This window comes from Penicillium argentinense, assembly GCF_028826775.1.
Source record: "Penicillium argentinense strain IBT 30761 chromosome Unknown utg000002l_segment0_segment0, whole genome shotgun sequence".
Taxonomy (NCBI): Eukaryota; Fungi; Ascomycota; class Eurotiomycetes; order Eurotiales; family Aspergillaceae; genus Penicillium; species Penicillium argentinense.
In genome coordinates, this window is record NW_026622661.1 from 465,058 (window position 1) to 480,624 (window position 15,567).

A 15,567-nucleotide genomic window follows, 5' to 3' on the forward strand; every position below is an offset into this window, starting at 1 on the left:
GGCAAGCGAAATTGCAGGAATTCAGCCGTCGGAACGGGGGCTCCTTCGCTTTCGGCCCCTCATTATGGTGGGGACTTGCCAGACATACCCCCTATAAACCAGCCTCTCTTCCACTGAGAGTCTTTCATGCAGTGAGAATCTGAACCGCTTGTCCACAATTCTTGCTCCTGAAAATGAATTACAGTGGTGCAGATGGTCTTGAATTCGGGTCGGGCAATACTAAAGTCGACCCAGCTGTGCTGAAGGGTAAGCTACAGCACCTTCGCGATCTTGAAAGCCATCTCATACTGACTGTCTGTCAAGAACTTCCTGAAGGATGCACGATAATATCCACTGAGAATCATGGCGTAAGCTTTTGGGCGAAGACGGGTCGCATCGATGTTTCGCTCCACGATGGCACTCCACAGTCATTTTTCATCAAAGTTGTCTCGCACGAGCTGGGTATGAATATGACCTTGGGTGAATTTTACTCTATAAGTGCGATGCACGACACCATTCCGGAATTCGTTCCAAAGCCCATCGCGTGCGGCACCTACAGCACAATTCCAGACACCTATTTTTTCCTTTGCGAGTTTCATGACATGATTGACGATATGCCTGATCCTGACAGGTTCGGCACTCTTCTGTCAAAACTGCATCAGAAAAGCGTATCGCCCACTGGTAAATTCGGTTTCCACATCACAACATACGCAGGGAACCTACCCCAATTCGTTGAATGGGAAAATAGCTGGGAGACCTTCTTTGCCAAGACTATGAAACAGGCTCTTGATTTGGAGATCCAGAGGAAAGGGCCAAGTGAGGAGCTTGATGTTCTCTCACATGCTCTTTTTGAACGAGTCATCCCGAGGCTCCTGAGACCACTTGAGAGTGAAGGTCGTGTCGTGAAGCCCTCGCTTATACACGGAGACCTGTGGTACGCAAATGCAGGTATTGATGTTGACAGTGATCAGCCACTTGTCTTCGACGCATGCTGTTTCTTTGCCCACAATGAATGTAAGTGATCTGTTCAAAGTCCCTCAGATACTCATAGTAATCATCTCCGGCTCAAAGATGAGTTTGGCCAGTGGCGGCCAGCCTGTAATAGGTTTGGAGATGAATATATTGCAGCCTACAGCAAATTCGCTCAAATATCACCCCCCGAAGAGGATTTCGAAGGCCGTCTGGATCTTTATCGATTGTGAGTTGCTCTCCACCTTTTCTCTCTTTCAGAGCTACGAATCTAATATAGTGTCAGGAGATTCGACACCCATGTATCAGCGCTTTTTGTCGATAATGAAACACTTCGCACTCAGTGAGCTTTCCTTCAACAGACTTAATGCCCCACACTAATGGACTCAATAGGGTAATTGATGTTATGAGTGACCTAGTTCAAAGATTCGGCTAGCACCTGGTCCAGAACTTTCTGAACAACAGAGTATAGTACCTGACTGCTACGAGGAATAAAGGGCCGGGAGAGGCTAGTGCACATAAGGCATCAATATTCACCATCAATATTCATCAGGCCTTTGGAGCACCTTAACGTCATGGTATTTACGAAGTGCTGGGTATATTATTAGCAAGACTCTGGTTGGGTGGTATAATGAGAGCAAGAGCGCGTGTTCACTGAGGCCGATGGTACCTTTCTAATCTGAAATTCAATCATCCGATATTTTCCGTAGCTGAGGCTCGTCCCATGATTTTTCTAGTTGCGCCGAATCGTACTCAAATATTATTCACCGCCATTGATGTCTCCTTTATACTATGCATCGTGATATCAATAATAGGAAGAAGACAAAGTATCCAAATACGGGTACAGTGTACATAGGGGCACAAGAAACGTGCAGCATACCGCAAGCTCAACATTCATCGGATATTTATCACCAATGAGTACCCAAAGTCCGAAGAAGAACCGACTAGCTCATGAGACATGCAGGCTCTGAATGACGTGCCATGTGACCATTTAGACATCGACTGACGTCTCGGCTCGGACTTCTACATAAACGAGACGAGCGAATTATGAGGGGCCACTTGTCAAAAGAAACAATCATCTTAATCTGATATTTCGGATCCGAAGCAGGCATGGCCGAGCAGCCTTTCATCTCCGTGGCTATAATTGGCGGCGGTGCCGGCGGATTGGGAACCGCAATAGCCCTCGCCCAATTACCATTTCTCCAGGTGACGCTTTACGAAAATAATTCCGAACCTCGCGAAGCTGCCGCTGGTATAAGTCTCGGTGCCAATGCGTGGAAGGTTTTGGATCTGCTGGGTGCAAGCCAGGGCGTTAAAGGTTTTCAGTCTAACACTCATCAACGGTGAGCGCGTATCTACATTGACAAACTCTCAGCATCAATGTTTTGACAATTTATACTAACTATTTCAGAAATGCATACACCGGTAAAGTGTTCAGTGTGATTGAGCGCCCCGAAAAATCGGATGTCGAGAATCGCGGGCCTATCCGTGCCCGTAGGACTCGATTGTAGTCGGCACTTCTGGCAAAGGTACCCGAGGGAATTATCCGATTCAACGAAAAGCTTGTATACCTGGAAGACCTGGGGGGGGGGGGGGGGGGGGCTCCGGGGTACGATTGTTATTCCAAGACCAAACGGAAGTGACTGCAGACCTAGTGGTTGGGGCTGATGGGATTCATTCTGGGCGTCGGAGCAAGCCTTCCCATGTTCTCCGTCTGCTTGATTGACTAACATTTTTGAGCTGTATAGGTCGTGAGAAAACATCTCTTTCCCGACCATATGCTTCGCTTGACTGGAAATACAGCATGGCGCGTCCTCATCCCCAAGGCTCGTCTGATTGACCTTCCTGAAATTTACTTCTACGACGGCTTGATGGTGGGGTGAATCTGGTCATGTCTATTTCTCGGACGTGGATTATGAGAGTGAGCAGCCTGATTTTAGTCGTCATCAGACATTGATCAAGTGTCTTGCGATCGTTGCTACGATGTAAATTGATAGATGCGGCCGCATTATTATCGTTGTCGTGATGAAACGGAGGGTGGGTTCTATGGCAATGCACTCCAGGCAGCGTCACATCGAGACCATGAAAAATTGGTGCATATTCTACTAGATTGAGGGGCTGGTGTCCACACCAAGAGCGGAGCTCTTGATATTCAGTTCACTCTTGATACAGTCAACAAGCTCTGTCTTCTCTACTACGATCAGGGGAAGCTGGAGAAGGCAGAGGAGATGTACCAACGAGCACTAGCAGGCTATGAGAAGACCCTCGGTCCAGATCATCCCTCCACGCTCGCCAGTGTCAGTAATCTTGGCTTGGTGCTTGACAGCCAAGGGAAATATGAAGAGGCAGAAGCGATGCATCGACGGGCACTAGAAGGATATAAAGAGGTGCTTGGACGCGAGCATCCTGACACGCTCACCAGTGTCGATAACCTTGCTTAGTGCTCGCCAGCCAAGGGAAATATGAAGAGGCGGAAACGATGCATTGACGGGCGTTGGAAGCACGAGGGAAGTTGCTTGGACACGACCATCCCTCCACGCTCAACACTGTCAGTCACCTTAGGGGAGCGCTCGAAGGCCAAGGGAAATATAAAGAGGCAGAAGCGATGAATTGACTGGCACTAGAAGCATGTGTAGATCTGTCTAGATGTGAACATCCCGAAACACTGACTAGTCTCAAAATTCTTTAGACTTCCTAAATCAACACGGGAAATGTAGAGTCTTCACAACCCCGACCTGTATCTATAGCATTTTGCGTATCCTTCGCTCATCCACAGTGTGAAGGGCTACGGCCGAATTGGTTCAATTGAACGGTGCCAACATGCAGGTTATCTCAAGCTTGGGAAAGTTTAGAAATAGGGGGCGGGAGAACCAGCGGTGACTAAATCCTAGGGAGTTGATAGATCACATCGTACAGGCTTGGCCTGGGCAATAGATCAGGATCTGATCCGTTACACGATGGGTCGTATTAAAGATAAAAAGCTCTATAGTGGCGCGTCGGTAGACGGTCAAAGGGAAGTCGAGGAATAGGATAGATACTAGGGAGGCGGGGGCTCGAGTGATTTGAATATTGAGCCCCTGAACATCGCTATGAGGTATTAGGACGTGTACGCGGCGCGTCCAGTGAGTGATAGCGACCCTCTAAAAAGCAATTATATACTTGACCTGTCCATACTTCTGCCGGTGTTCCTACCAGGATGCTCGAGGCAATAATAGGATACGAACGTGCTGCAGAGCGACGCACCACGAGGTGCGCACCATCGGCGAATCAGGATGTAGAGAATTGGGATCAGGGGCTCGTCCCAATTGACAATAGGGAATAGTAGAACGATACTGCCACTACATGTCAATCTCGAGATCCCAGCTCCTTTGGAATCACCCACCCCTCAACCGCCCCACCTTTTGCCTATGCGCTGTCGCGTGTTATCATACCTCTCTTACCTTTGCCTTCCGGACCTGATGCGGGCTTGTAGGATGCCCTATTGCGCGTCGCCCGCTCGGACCCTCCCCCCACACGGATCGGGTTGGTCCATTCTTCCGCCGACCCTTTGGGTTCCCCTGTTCTCGTAATGTCGAGACACCACTGAATGGTGTGCATCATAACTAGGCAATGTATCTAAGCAAATATAGGGGTGGGATCGAATATGGATTTTCTTTATTCGCATTCGATTTCAAAGGTCTTTATAGGGCCTATATCGAATTCGAAAATATTTTATGGCGTCATCAAGACAAGCCCATCGTCTGGTTGGGTTGGTTGCTATTCTTAGCACCACGGACATACGTAGTTCCGCAACCGTGAGGAGGAGTTGAGACGAATGTGCCTGTAACTGAGGGGTAGTTACCTACCGAGAGCCGTGGGCGGCCCCATGAAAAGTGAAATCCGAGCCAACAACCATTTCAAGCAACATGACAGACCAAACCCAACAAACCCCATTTGCCAGCCCTCTTCTGGCTCTTCCCCCAGAGATTCGTTTGCGCATTTACCGTAATGCTTTTACTCCAACCGAAGATGATCATCCAAGCCACTATGGATCGCTCCCCTCAGATCTTCTTAGACCACTCCATACATGTCGCCAGATCTACAAGGAAGCACAATTTTTGGCATTCTCATGCGTTTCGTATCCTCTGGATTTCGGGGGAGACTTGAATTTCGCGGAATGCTGCTCCAAACTGAAGCCTGATCTACTCCAGGCCATCAAATCAGTCACTATCTGCTCCTACGTGGATGAGATGTGTCGAGGGGAACATACTTGGCTGTTTGCCATTCCTGATTTTGATTTCGTCAAGCTTGGGCTTCGCAACCTCGAGGAACTGGTCCTTCGGCCAACCGGGAGTTATGATATGTGGAAAACATTGAAACCTCGAGAAGATGCTGTAGGGGGCGCGGATTCTTTCACCGAAATAACACTTGCAGCGTTTGCAAAGGTCCTGTTGGCTACTATTAGGCAACAAAAGGCGTTGAAGAGGATCATTGTCTATTGCAGACAATTTGTGCTCAGGAAAGATCTTCCGAAATTGCAGAAGGAATTCAGATCAGAATTCTATCAGCCGTCTTTTCAGAATTGGGATCGTGAAGAGCCGGAGAATGCATTCCAGAACAACTACTCGTTGTGGGCTAGGTCCTGGAATATTATTACTGTCGAGCCTGATCGCTGGATGCTAGTTTCTCATCAGGGTGTTCGCGGATTGGAGCGATCGGTGACGTTGGACTTCAGGGTCTCAGATGAATGGGAGGAATACCATGCAAAATATGCGGTCAGCTCTTCTTCACCTGGGCCTGAAGGGGAGCTGGACTATCTTGAACGGTTGTTGGGGCCGACTTTTGTGGAGGCTCTTAGGCATTTGGCAGCGAATAGTATGACCGAGAATCAAGGGGAACAGAGTGACTCGAATGAGGACGAGGATGGTTATGATCACGACGATGCAAATGATAATGACCAGGGTGGTGTTCAGCAATGATGTCTGCTGTTACTGATAGATGCTTTGGAATGGGCGGTACAAAATATGTTACTGTAATTGGACAGCAAACGAGGTTGCAATAGTCAGTTCTCCTTAATATATCCAAAAAAAAAAGAAAAAAAGAAAAAAAGAAAAAAAGAAAAAAATTTAAAGAAAGCCATGATGCCACTAGGAACGCTGCCACGGACTCGGTGAGTACTCTTTGGATCCGAACAGGCCTCGTACTGGGGATATACGTCATGAGACACAACTCCCTTGAAATCTGTTCATAGCCGGTAGAAAAGGTGTCACCAAGGGCTATGAACAGATTATCTTCTCTCCACTGGAGGTCCACTGAGGTCGTTATCTAGCGTCTCTCATTCTGTTCCCACCTATAACGGGCTGAAGCCCAGGATATGGCAAAGCTTCTGGGTTATCCAGTTCACCGCTAGATGCCCCTTGTGTTTTCTTTCATTGAGCTTCAGATAAACAGCAAGTTTGCATCGCTTAATTACATCAATTCGGCCGTTGCCCTTCACATATCTGAAGCTTCCTCTTACCCATAGAGTATCAGCGAAAAACCCCCAACGAGACGACACCGAAATGATGTCGAACGAACAATCGAGCGGAGCCCCTGTGGCTCAATCAGCGAATAATACCATGGCAAATATCGAAGCCATGATGTCAGCGATGATGGTTAGCGCTAATCAACGTTTCAGTCAGATAGACGAGGCGCTACAAGCTCAAGCGCGTACGCCTAGCGAATCGATGTCGGAACACCCACGAACCGAACCTGAGACGACCAACACCGCCGGTCCTGACATCGAGAAAACGGAAATAGCAAAACTAGAAGAAATAGCGAACCGGTCGTTGCTAGTCGACCAAGGGCGACCCTACCGAACCCACGAATGTTCGGAGGATCAACCAGCGAATAGCCTGCATGGCAGATACAGATGGAAGATAAACTGCGAGTGGATGGTATATGTTTTACCCCCCATTGGATCAATGTGCCTATATCTATGCAAGTTCAGAAAAGATGGCACTAAAGAACACGACCACCTTTTCACCCTTTTTGAGAGAACATGAACAAACGGAACCCCAGAAGAGAGACTTGGTGGTCCAAAATTGCCTTGAAGTTCTTCTTGAGCGGCCTCTTGCAGGGTGCGCCGTTCTCTTTCTTCGTCCTGAATAGCTTGGATCTGTGCCATTTGCTGTAGCAGTGTTTGTGCCTATTCTGTAGTATGTACACGAAGCGAGCTAGGTGCTGGGTAATTGTAGATTTAAAATTGAGATAATCTATGCGAGACGTAGAGCGCCCGGTGAAGAAGTACGTGAATGGGAGACTTTGGCTATGTTTCCTGATCTACACATTATCCGTCTGCTCTCAAACCTGCTATTTCATCATCTCCTATCTAAGACCTCATAAAGATCCACCGACTGCGGCGTACGATCAACTGGCTCTGCAAGTAGTACGTTTGCCACTTCACACATTGGTCTAGCAGAGATACTAGCTGGCACATAAAAACCGGGGTATTCGAAGCTGAAGCACCATCAAATGCCAATTTATACCTTCACCTTTAGGTGGTGACACGAGTGGCCGGCCACGCCGCATCGAAGCGTAAGATCGGGAGCATCATTTTGGCGTGCTACAAAAAGAAGTTGAAAACAAAATACTCAAAAATACAGGTGGCTTCTACATAAATTAAGCACGACTCAGGTTTTGAGATGTTTTGCTTGTTTGCAGGTCCGCAGGACCGCACCAAACCGCAGTGGTGCGGTCCCTAAAAAGGTAGGACCGCCCAGCGGTCTCAAGGTCTAGGGTCAAAGACCGCGCGGTGCAGTCCGGTGCGGTCTTTGTTGCAGACTTTTCGGTCGGGTGCAGAGGCCTACTCCTATCCGATACTAGAAATATACTTAGTATGGTTTCATAACAAGCCACGGTTCAATCAAAAGGGACCGCTGAGATCGCTTAACCGATCTTAACGCCTTCAATCAATCATCTGATTTTATTAGACATTTTCAGTACTAGCCAGTACCTCAATTCCTTAACCTGACAAAATACGTTGGGATTAACCGAGGTTGACGACATATATGAGTAAGCCATCGTAGATCTACCAACATCAAGGTAATTCAAATTCGGATGAAAACACTTCGATCAATTTGTCAGCCGATGTACAACTATATCATGCCATTAATTCGATATTCAGATGAATAAATCCATCTCAATTAACCAAGTCCAATAAACATTCCCTTCTTGAGCGCGTCGATCATGTGCTTAGGACAGGGATCATTCCTCTTATCAAAAGCGTTCGCTTTGCGCTTAGCCGAAGTCCAAGTCGTAATATCATACGCATCCCCGCCCATCTTGTTTGGGCGTTTCGATGAGCGGTATTGTTTGAGTGCATCTGCAAATTTCCAGGGGTCATTGCGATTAGAATCCAAGGCAGGAAGGCTCACACCAGCTGCTTCTTCAGAGTGATCCTTCACAAATTTGTCAACTTCAAGCAGCTCCGACAGAACAATATCATGCTTGAGGGCATAGGCAAGGACATTGATCGGAAAGTCTTCAGGGAAATAAAGGCCATATTGGCCCAGTTTCTGAGAATTCTGGACAAACATAGTCATCACTACAGCCAGGTCCTTGACCTCTGAGTCTGTATTTAGGAGATCCATACTCGCAAGTTTGTCGAGCATAGTAAGGAACATTTTCCCGAGGAGACCTAGGAACTTCTCTCGCGTGTCGGGATCGTCGACACTGTATTCATCGAATAGATTAGCACCCAGTTTGAGAGGTTATGGAGACAAATACATACTGTCCCAGCGCAGGAAATTCGTCGGCTCCAATGTACATAGCCACGGCCTCGCACACAGCCCATTGTGCCTTCCAGTTCTTATGTGCCTCCTCGAAGTCCAAAATCTGATTTTCCATGACCTCGAGTAGCCCATAAGCGGACGCATCGTTGAAGGTGTACATTCCGAAGGTATCAGGGTCTCGATATTGGAACATTTCCCTGACCATGTTGAATCGCTGCATGCCAGCACGGGAGATACAATACTTGGCTTCTGGATGCTCAGCGACCGGGTCCATACAAGGGCAGGTGGCGCCCCCGTCACAATGTGGATCGTTTTTCTGTGAACACGCTATCAGCATCATGATCGGTTGCCATAAGTGAGCGATACCAACCCCCTCTTCATCCTCGTCGTCTTCGTCATCCTCTCCTTCTAGAGTGCCGTTCTCTAATAGCTGCTTACACGCAGTGAGCCACGCGTATGCGTATTCAGGATCACGCAGTAATTCGCGGTACGCTGCGTCCGAGTTTCCGGAGGCAGAAACCTTTGCCCAGCGCGGGTGTCGTGAGAGCGACAGGTCCTCGTCCGGCACAGGACTAGCTTTCTTGCCCTTTTTAGTGGTGGATGCCGCGGCGCCATCGGATTTTCTTTTGGGTGGCATGGTGTGAAGTGGTCAGAAGTGTTAACAGTTCAGGAGTCAAAAATTAAACTGCAAGAGTCAGGGGGATTTCGCGGCGCTAAAAAGTGTGGGTCGCGTCAGAACGCGTCGACCCCCCACGAGCTGTTATTACCCCTGGATCATGTCACAGATCAAATCAACATGTCCTCCATCCACCCATTGTGATAGCCTAAGCAATAGATAGAGTCAAGTCAGGAGTGTATATAAATTATTCTGAGTGGTCCCTATTCTATGGGGGTCGATAGAATACGGCGAATACTAAACCCTGCCTCAGACTCGTAGTCTGTCATAGCTTTAGCTCAACCTCCTGGACCGCCGCTAATCCCACTGGAACAATCTCTCCTGGTCGTTGATGCACCTGGTTCTCGTTGATCCTCACCATCGCCTACGGCAACTCGACTACGGCGGCATCACTCGCCACCAACTCAGTCAGCCGACCGCTGATCGACCATCCCGGGACCTAACCCCACACCCTTGAGCCGGCGACTCCAACGGCCTGGGCAAGCTGGAACGTGCGTATTAGCTCCTACGCCGTCACTAGCTTAATGGCCAATCTCTTCCAGCGGGGCGCTACTCTCTGAATGAGGGCATGGCTCCCAGCGACGAGGGAATAGTGGGAATGATGCTGAGAATAGAACGCTTACTGGGGAGTAGACCTCGCCAAAATCGCGGGCTGGGTTTCGACCCTTGACCCAAAACCCGCCAAGAGATTTGAATACAGGTAATATATACCATATTACACATATTATATGCGTTACAGGTAGTATTACAACTGTTATTCCGTAATATACGGGCTGATGGGTTCTTGGCAGGTTCGCGGGTACCAGTAGGATACCCAAAAAAGCAATATGGCGAGGTCTACTGGGGAGAATAGAAATTTTACTTGCTACAGTTACCATGGCTCTGCTCTACGAGTATAAGGCACAGTGTAATTATCATCAATGAAATTTAGATATTGAGGAGGGAGGAATGCAGTGGCAGCCAGCTGTAGTGGCCTATCCACGGGAGCAAGAGAAACCAGCCACCAAACAGAACTCGTAACCCTGCGGTAGTAATGGCTGCGATGGGTTGATGGCAGATATCATGCAAGTGTTCAATAACTCTTCATTTCCTCGGGGTGTGTCCAGAAACTAAGTCTAGTACTATCGTCGAGATGAACCTCATGATTGCACTCGGGCGAAGATGCCACAGTAGCCAGGCACAAAGGCAGAACCTCCTCTTTGGAAATCGCAAGGTTGACTGGCAATCCCCCACTACAATATTCATAGCTACACTTATAGTCGTCAACCAAGCGAATTCCCTTAGTTTAGCTGGACTTATTTCTTCCCGGAGCCTGAGGGAGCAGTATAGGTCGAGCTCCCGTGTCCATTGTTGTAGTACGTGCTCCCATTTGGGTTAGAGTAGTAATAAGAGCCGTTTCTAGGATCGACGGTCAATGCATATATAGGAAAAGTCAAGCCAAGGGAGCAGGTCCATCTTACGAGTTCGAGTAATGGTAGCTATTCGAATTCGAGGCGCTGGAGCCGTAGTCGCGGGAGCAGTAGTGGTTACCCTGATCCTTAAGTCAGTACTATATCCAATATTCCATATCTAGTACCTAACATGCAAGATCCTATCCATGCTAGCCTATGCGTACTGCAAGAGCACTCGTGGCAGATCATGAAAAACGAGGAACAAGGCAGAACTTAAGGGTTTGATGTGACATACCTGGCTGTTCGTGCCAGAGTTGGTAATGTTGTATCCCTGGTTGGAAGACATGTTGACAGAATACTGAGAGGTTATCAAGGAAGCTGCTGACAGTGGAGGTAGATGGAGGAAAGAGAAAGAAAGTGGGATTGCGGGATGAGGGGTAATTTAAGTGGGACAAGGAATGGATTGTTTCATTATGATTTGACGATCCGAGTCATAGTTCAGTCGCGCCCCACAAGTATTTTGGCCCAAACACCGCGAGTCGACGAGTCTAATTTTGTCGGAACAGCTTGTGACCAATTTACCATAACCAATCACCAAGAATCTGAAGTCTCCATTGGTTATGACCGTACACGCACAGATTTGTATGTGTACGACCATGGCTAGTCTGGTTGGTTAATTTACCGTGAATAAGTCAATTCGTTCAGGTAGCACTTACGACTGCGATTTCCTCATCGGTCGGCATCTTGACGGTGGAATCGTAGAAACTGAGGAACAGACTCCGAACGCTAGAACAATGTAATTAACAATCCCGTGCAATTCCGACCAAAAATAGGAAAAGAAACTCCAACAGCCAGTGGTGAGTACGTGGTGCGATTAATCGTTTAAAAAAAGGAGAGCGACGGCCCAGGCGCGTGGGCCTCTCAGTTGTCTGGATACCAGCGCAGATCGCCCCTCCACTACCTCCAGGAGCGCCAATACCCACCCGTAGATCTTCTCATTGGAACGGGGAAGGATCTGGTAGACGATCGCTCCATCCAGCCCTAGAAACTGGGGCTGTGATACGCACGAGAGCGACCAGTGGCGCACAGATTGTTTCGTGGCACCTGGTTTCAAGGGGCACAAGAGTCTAACTTTGTGAGCGTGCGTTCCTCCCCGTCGCACCTTGATTCCTTTTCGTGCTTTGGGTGAAATCTGAGCGGCAGGTGGATTCTCTGGCAAATCGACGGGCTACTGTTCTTGTTTCAACTGTGCATTTGAATGGAAGGTTCTTGTCCATACGACTCATTCTTACACGTACGAGGCAGGTATGTAAATTATTCTCGTAAGAAACTGTATTTAACTCGAAATATCAGCGAGCCATTCAAAGGCGGTCGACGATTCATACTGGCCGCAACCACTTCTGTTCCTGAAGCCAACAAAGCAAGACTCCCAGAGAGTGTCGGGATTATTGGGGCCAAATGCGCAAGGTTGCTTGTGCTCTCACAGGGTGAGAGTCATACTAACCGATCAATTCCGCACTCTGCAAGCACGATAACGTGGCCAAGAAGTCGTTCCCAGGAAAAATCCATTCTGGAGTGGCCATGTCATGGACTCCTCGGGGCCGAGCCACCCCTATCTTTCCACACATCGAGGTAGTCAATTCGAGTCATTCGCTGCCTACAGTTTTTCGTGTCCTCCTGCCTTCACCATTTGGCGGCGGCAACCCCCTCCCTCACCCCCCCCCCCCAATCCCAGAAAAACATATCTAAGCAGGGATGTAGTATCGTGGATTGGCCCTGTCGGACGTCTTTTGGTTGGATGGGGCTCCGTGTAGGTGTCCGTGTTGTTATGGCGGTCAGGGAAGTTCGCTTTGGTGGTCACAAGGATCATCCTGGGTAATCGCAGGGATCAAGTAGTATACGTTCGTGTTCCTATTCCGTTTAAGGTCACAGAGAAAACCAGGCGCTACTTAGAGGCTGGACCCTGACCATTTGGTGCTTGCCAAGATTTCCTCTCGAAATATGAATTGGGTTCGCCGTGCAGCCGCTCGTACTTTGTCACGTTAGTGCGGCTTCAGCGCAGACATCTTGTAACAGGGTCACGCTAATGCTGTAGTGGTCACCAGGCTCTGATGATTTGCCAACCTGCAGCCAATAATCGGCGGCCACGGACATGGTGCCGCACTGGACGTGCCTTCGGTCGTGGTATTCACGTCTCCTAAACAGGGTTCCCTGCTCAGTCCAATGTTGCTGGCCAAGTCAAGGTCAAAAGCGCTTCTTTTCTACATTGTTCAGAGGATAATTACAGAGAGGAGGGCGTTTTTGCTCAGGAAGCCCGCTTGTCTCCTTGAACCTCTCGCTCAACCAGTGTCTTAAGTGACCGATTCGTTTTAGTGGCCGATCCGTTGCATTTGCTGCCTCCCAAGTCATATTTTTTGACATTTTATTTTTACGTGAGTACCCCGCCATCTTGCTATTGTCTTTTACGAGATAACGCTTCAACAGCTGGTGGTGAGTTCGCTGATGAATTGAGAAAGTCGGTCTTCAAGGCTATCCTTCTGAGTGTTGGTTTGGGGGAAATCAGCTGGGGTGAGCTGGATGCTGAACCAATCATTGTCATCTGGCTGCTCATCTATATCGTCACCCGGCTTACCTGTGCGGCGCCTTTTTGAATTGGCTTCATTATGTGTCGCTCTTTGCGAAGCCACTTAGAACCTTGTTGACCGTTAGCCTGCCAGCGGTATCAGTGGTGTCTTGGAAGCTTTTTGCTTGGTCCTTGAACCTTTTGGGTAGCCAGGGCCTCTTTTGGGTTGGGTGGGTTTAGTGGGCTCCTCTAGCGATGTCTCTATTTCCGCTGGTGCAGCCTCTAGGTCGATCACAGTTCGCTGGCGGTTCCTTGAGAATTCCTCTTCCCGTTGTCTCTCTGGGGCATGTGTCGACCCTTCCATTCCGTCCGCTGCGGTGAGGTTTGAGCTAAGTGAGGTTGTTGCTGTGTCGGTACTTGCTGTGATCCGAAAATATGGTGGGACACGGTGGTATATAGGGAAGTCGGCCAGTGCTTGTTTAGCTTTATTTATCGCCGCAATCTCCACTAGACGCTCTCGACTTGCAGGACGATAGTCCTCGCCACAACTAGCGCACTTGACTGGTATCAACACCTGTCCCTTTGTCGACGGACACTCCTAGGTCGGGTCTCCGCCGTCGCAGTGGCCATATTTGAAGACGTTGGAAAGGTGTGACTGGATATGCCCCGGCTTTTGGCATTTCCTGCGTAGCTTCATCCGCCCCTCGCGGCAGAATTGTGATGCATTATGGATTTGCTTACCCCACACTACCCCGGGGATGATAGCGGGATTAGCCACGACTGGGCTGGTGGACTCGATCAGAATGGAGCCCTCCGCCCTTTCACGCGGACGTGTCAGCCATCCGAGATACTGGATCTTAGAGTCTTCGCCCCAATTGTTCTGCCTGAGCAGCTCAGTTGCAACGTCAGCCATCGTCTCCAAAGTAATATCCATCGACTTCACAGAAATATGGTACGCCACGACTCCCTATAATGGCTCCTGGATCGCCGAGCCTGGTCCAAAAACTGTCAACCACGCGGGATGTTTGCGGAGGACCTCTGCCCCTGCGGCACTGTTGGCCACCATCGCCACGTCGCCCGAGGGCAATTTTCGGGCTCCGACGAATGAGCCTTGTCCAGCCAGTACTCCGGAATTCTTCTGCCGGGCATTTGTCGCCCTTTGTCGTTCTGCCCGTTCAACCAGATCCTTTGGCGTCAATCCACGGATTTGTTCACGGTTTGGTCCGACTTTGACAATGACCTCGCGGTCCTCATGTAGTTCGATTTCCGGTACTCCTGGAGACGACGTGCCGGTGCCCCGCGTGTTGGGCGCCGCAGCCTTGGCCAGGTCGCGCTGCCATTCTCTAGCTCAGAAGTTGCGCCACGCTGCCGCAGAATTCGCTTTGGGGGAGTGTGCATAAAGTCGTCGATAATGCGCTCGTTGTCGTTCTATAGTGTCGATTCGCTCATTCAGGCGGCCTGTGTCGATGTTGATTTTGGTCAGCGTCTCGAGCACCTTAACTATCCCCTGGCCCCTGGCCGTCGCCCCGTTTGGCGTTGAGTGCGTACTAGGGGACGGAGTGGATATCCGGTGACATATCGGTCTTCCATGCCATTGTTTTCAATGTGATTAAGCATCTTACCGGCCCCTCCCGCAATGTCGTCCAGAAATAAAGGCGGGTACGCGAGGGCCGTGGTTTTTGATGTTCCTCTCCTGATAGGGGGCAAATTCTGTGCATTCGCACCGGTCGCAATTGCCGCGCTATCTCCCCAGCAAAACGGGTATTAGATGATAATCCTTAGAGTTACGACTACGATGAACTAATTCTCGAGGTCTTGTGAATCTCGGTGTCATAGTAGTGAACAGCGGATTTACTAGTAGTGCTTGTCGTCATGTAATTCACCACTTACCACTTTAACAGTTTGTAGTCTTTGTTTGAAAAAGTGTCGAATAAAAAATCAAATAATTATTGTTTCTGCTGCTCTCACATAATATTCAATATGTGGATTGGGAGTAATGGTGCTCGAATGTGCAGCTACCTGGTGGACGTTTCACCACACAGGGTATTTCATGTCACCAGGATGTGGGGGGGGGTTAGAGCCTGCCTTTGATAAACTGTAGTCGAAAAAGCAACAGCCAGCTCTTAAGAGCTGAAGAAAGAAAGGAAGGAAATAGTCCTTGTCAAATAATAATATTTTCATCTGACTTCTTTATTCTATGGTTTACATTATTATAATGGATAACAAATCTACACAGTA

At 48.8% G+C, this 15,567-nt stretch overlaps 6 protein-coding genes across 6 annotated transcripts; 3 read left to right on the plus strand and 3 right to left on the minus strand.

Moving 5' to 3' along the window:
* Positions 1 to 173: 173 nt before the first annotated feature.
* Positions 174 to 1,295, plus strand: N7532_001063 (uncharacterized protein; the record flags this gene model as incomplete). The annotated part of the gene is made up of 4 exons (XM_056613557.1): positions 174 to 246; positions 304 to 993; positions 1,051 to 1,177; positions 1,235 to 1,295. The coding sequence occupies 4 exons, from the start codon at positions 174 to 176 to the stop codon at positions 1,293 to 1,295; spliced, it is 951 nt and encodes a 316-aa protein (XP_056478598.1).
* A 763-nt stretch (positions 1,296 to 2,058) lies between these two features.
* N7532_001064 (FAD-binding monooxygenase) lies at positions 2,059 to 3,389 on the plus strand (the record flags this gene model as incomplete). Its single annotated transcript, XM_056613558.1, has 2 exons — positions 2,059 to 2,266; positions 3,121 to 3,389. The coding sequence occupies 2 exons, from the start codon at positions 2,059 to 2,061 to the stop codon at positions 3,387 to 3,389; spliced, it is 477 nt and encodes a 158-aa protein (XP_056478599.1).
* Positions 3,390 to 4,853: 1,464 nt separating this feature from the next.
* On the plus strand, positions 4,854 to 5,906 carry N7532_001065 (uncharacterized protein; the record flags this gene model as incomplete). Its single annotated transcript, XM_056613559.1, has 1 exon — positions 4,854 to 5,906. One exon carries the CDS (start codon positions 4,854 to 4,856, stop codon positions 5,904 to 5,906), a length of 1,053 nt encoding a protein of 350 aa, XP_056478600.1.
* A 2,205-nt stretch (positions 5,907 to 8,111) lies between these two features.
* N7532_001066 (uncharacterized protein) lies at positions 8,112 to 9,336 on the minus strand (the record flags this gene model as incomplete). The annotated part of the gene is made up of 3 exons (XM_056613560.1): positions 8,112 to 8,640; positions 8,699 to 9,015; positions 9,070 to 9,336. The coding sequence occupies 3 exons, from the start codon at positions 9,334 to 9,336 to the stop codon at positions 8,112 to 8,114; spliced, it is 1,113 nt and encodes a 370-aa protein (XP_056478601.1).
* Positions 9,337 to 10,670: 1,334 nt separating this feature from the next.
* N7532_001067 (uncharacterized protein) lies at positions 10,671 to 11,112 on the minus strand (the record flags this gene model as incomplete). Its single annotated transcript, XM_056613561.1, has 3 exons — positions 10,671 to 10,773; positions 10,836 to 10,906; positions 11,062 to 11,112. 3 exons carry the CDS (start codon positions 11,110 to 11,112, stop codon positions 10,671 to 10,673), a joined length of 225 nt encoding a protein of 74 aa, XP_056478602.1.
* Positions 11,113 to 14,296: 3,184 nt separating this feature from the next.
* Positions 14,297 to 14,924, minus strand: N7532_001068 (uncharacterized protein). The gene is made up of 2 exons (XM_056613562.1): positions 14,878 to 14,924; positions 14,297 to 14,672 (listed from the first exon to the last, which is right to left on the minus strand). The coding sequence occupies exon 2, from the start codon at positions 14,476 to 14,478 to the stop codon at positions 14,338 to 14,340; it is 141 nt and encodes a 46-aa protein (XP_056478603.1). The 5' UTR covers positions 14,479 to 14,672; positions 14,878 to 14,924; the 3' UTR covers positions 14,297 to 14,337.
* Positions 14,925 to 15,567: the final 643 nt, after the last annotated feature.

What these genes read in the sequence shown, in the direction of transcription:
- N7532_001068 (XM_056613562.1), bottom strand. Translation starts at nt 14,478, where the DNA reads ATGCCCGGCAGAAGAATTCCGGAGTACTGGCTGGACAAGGCTCATTCG.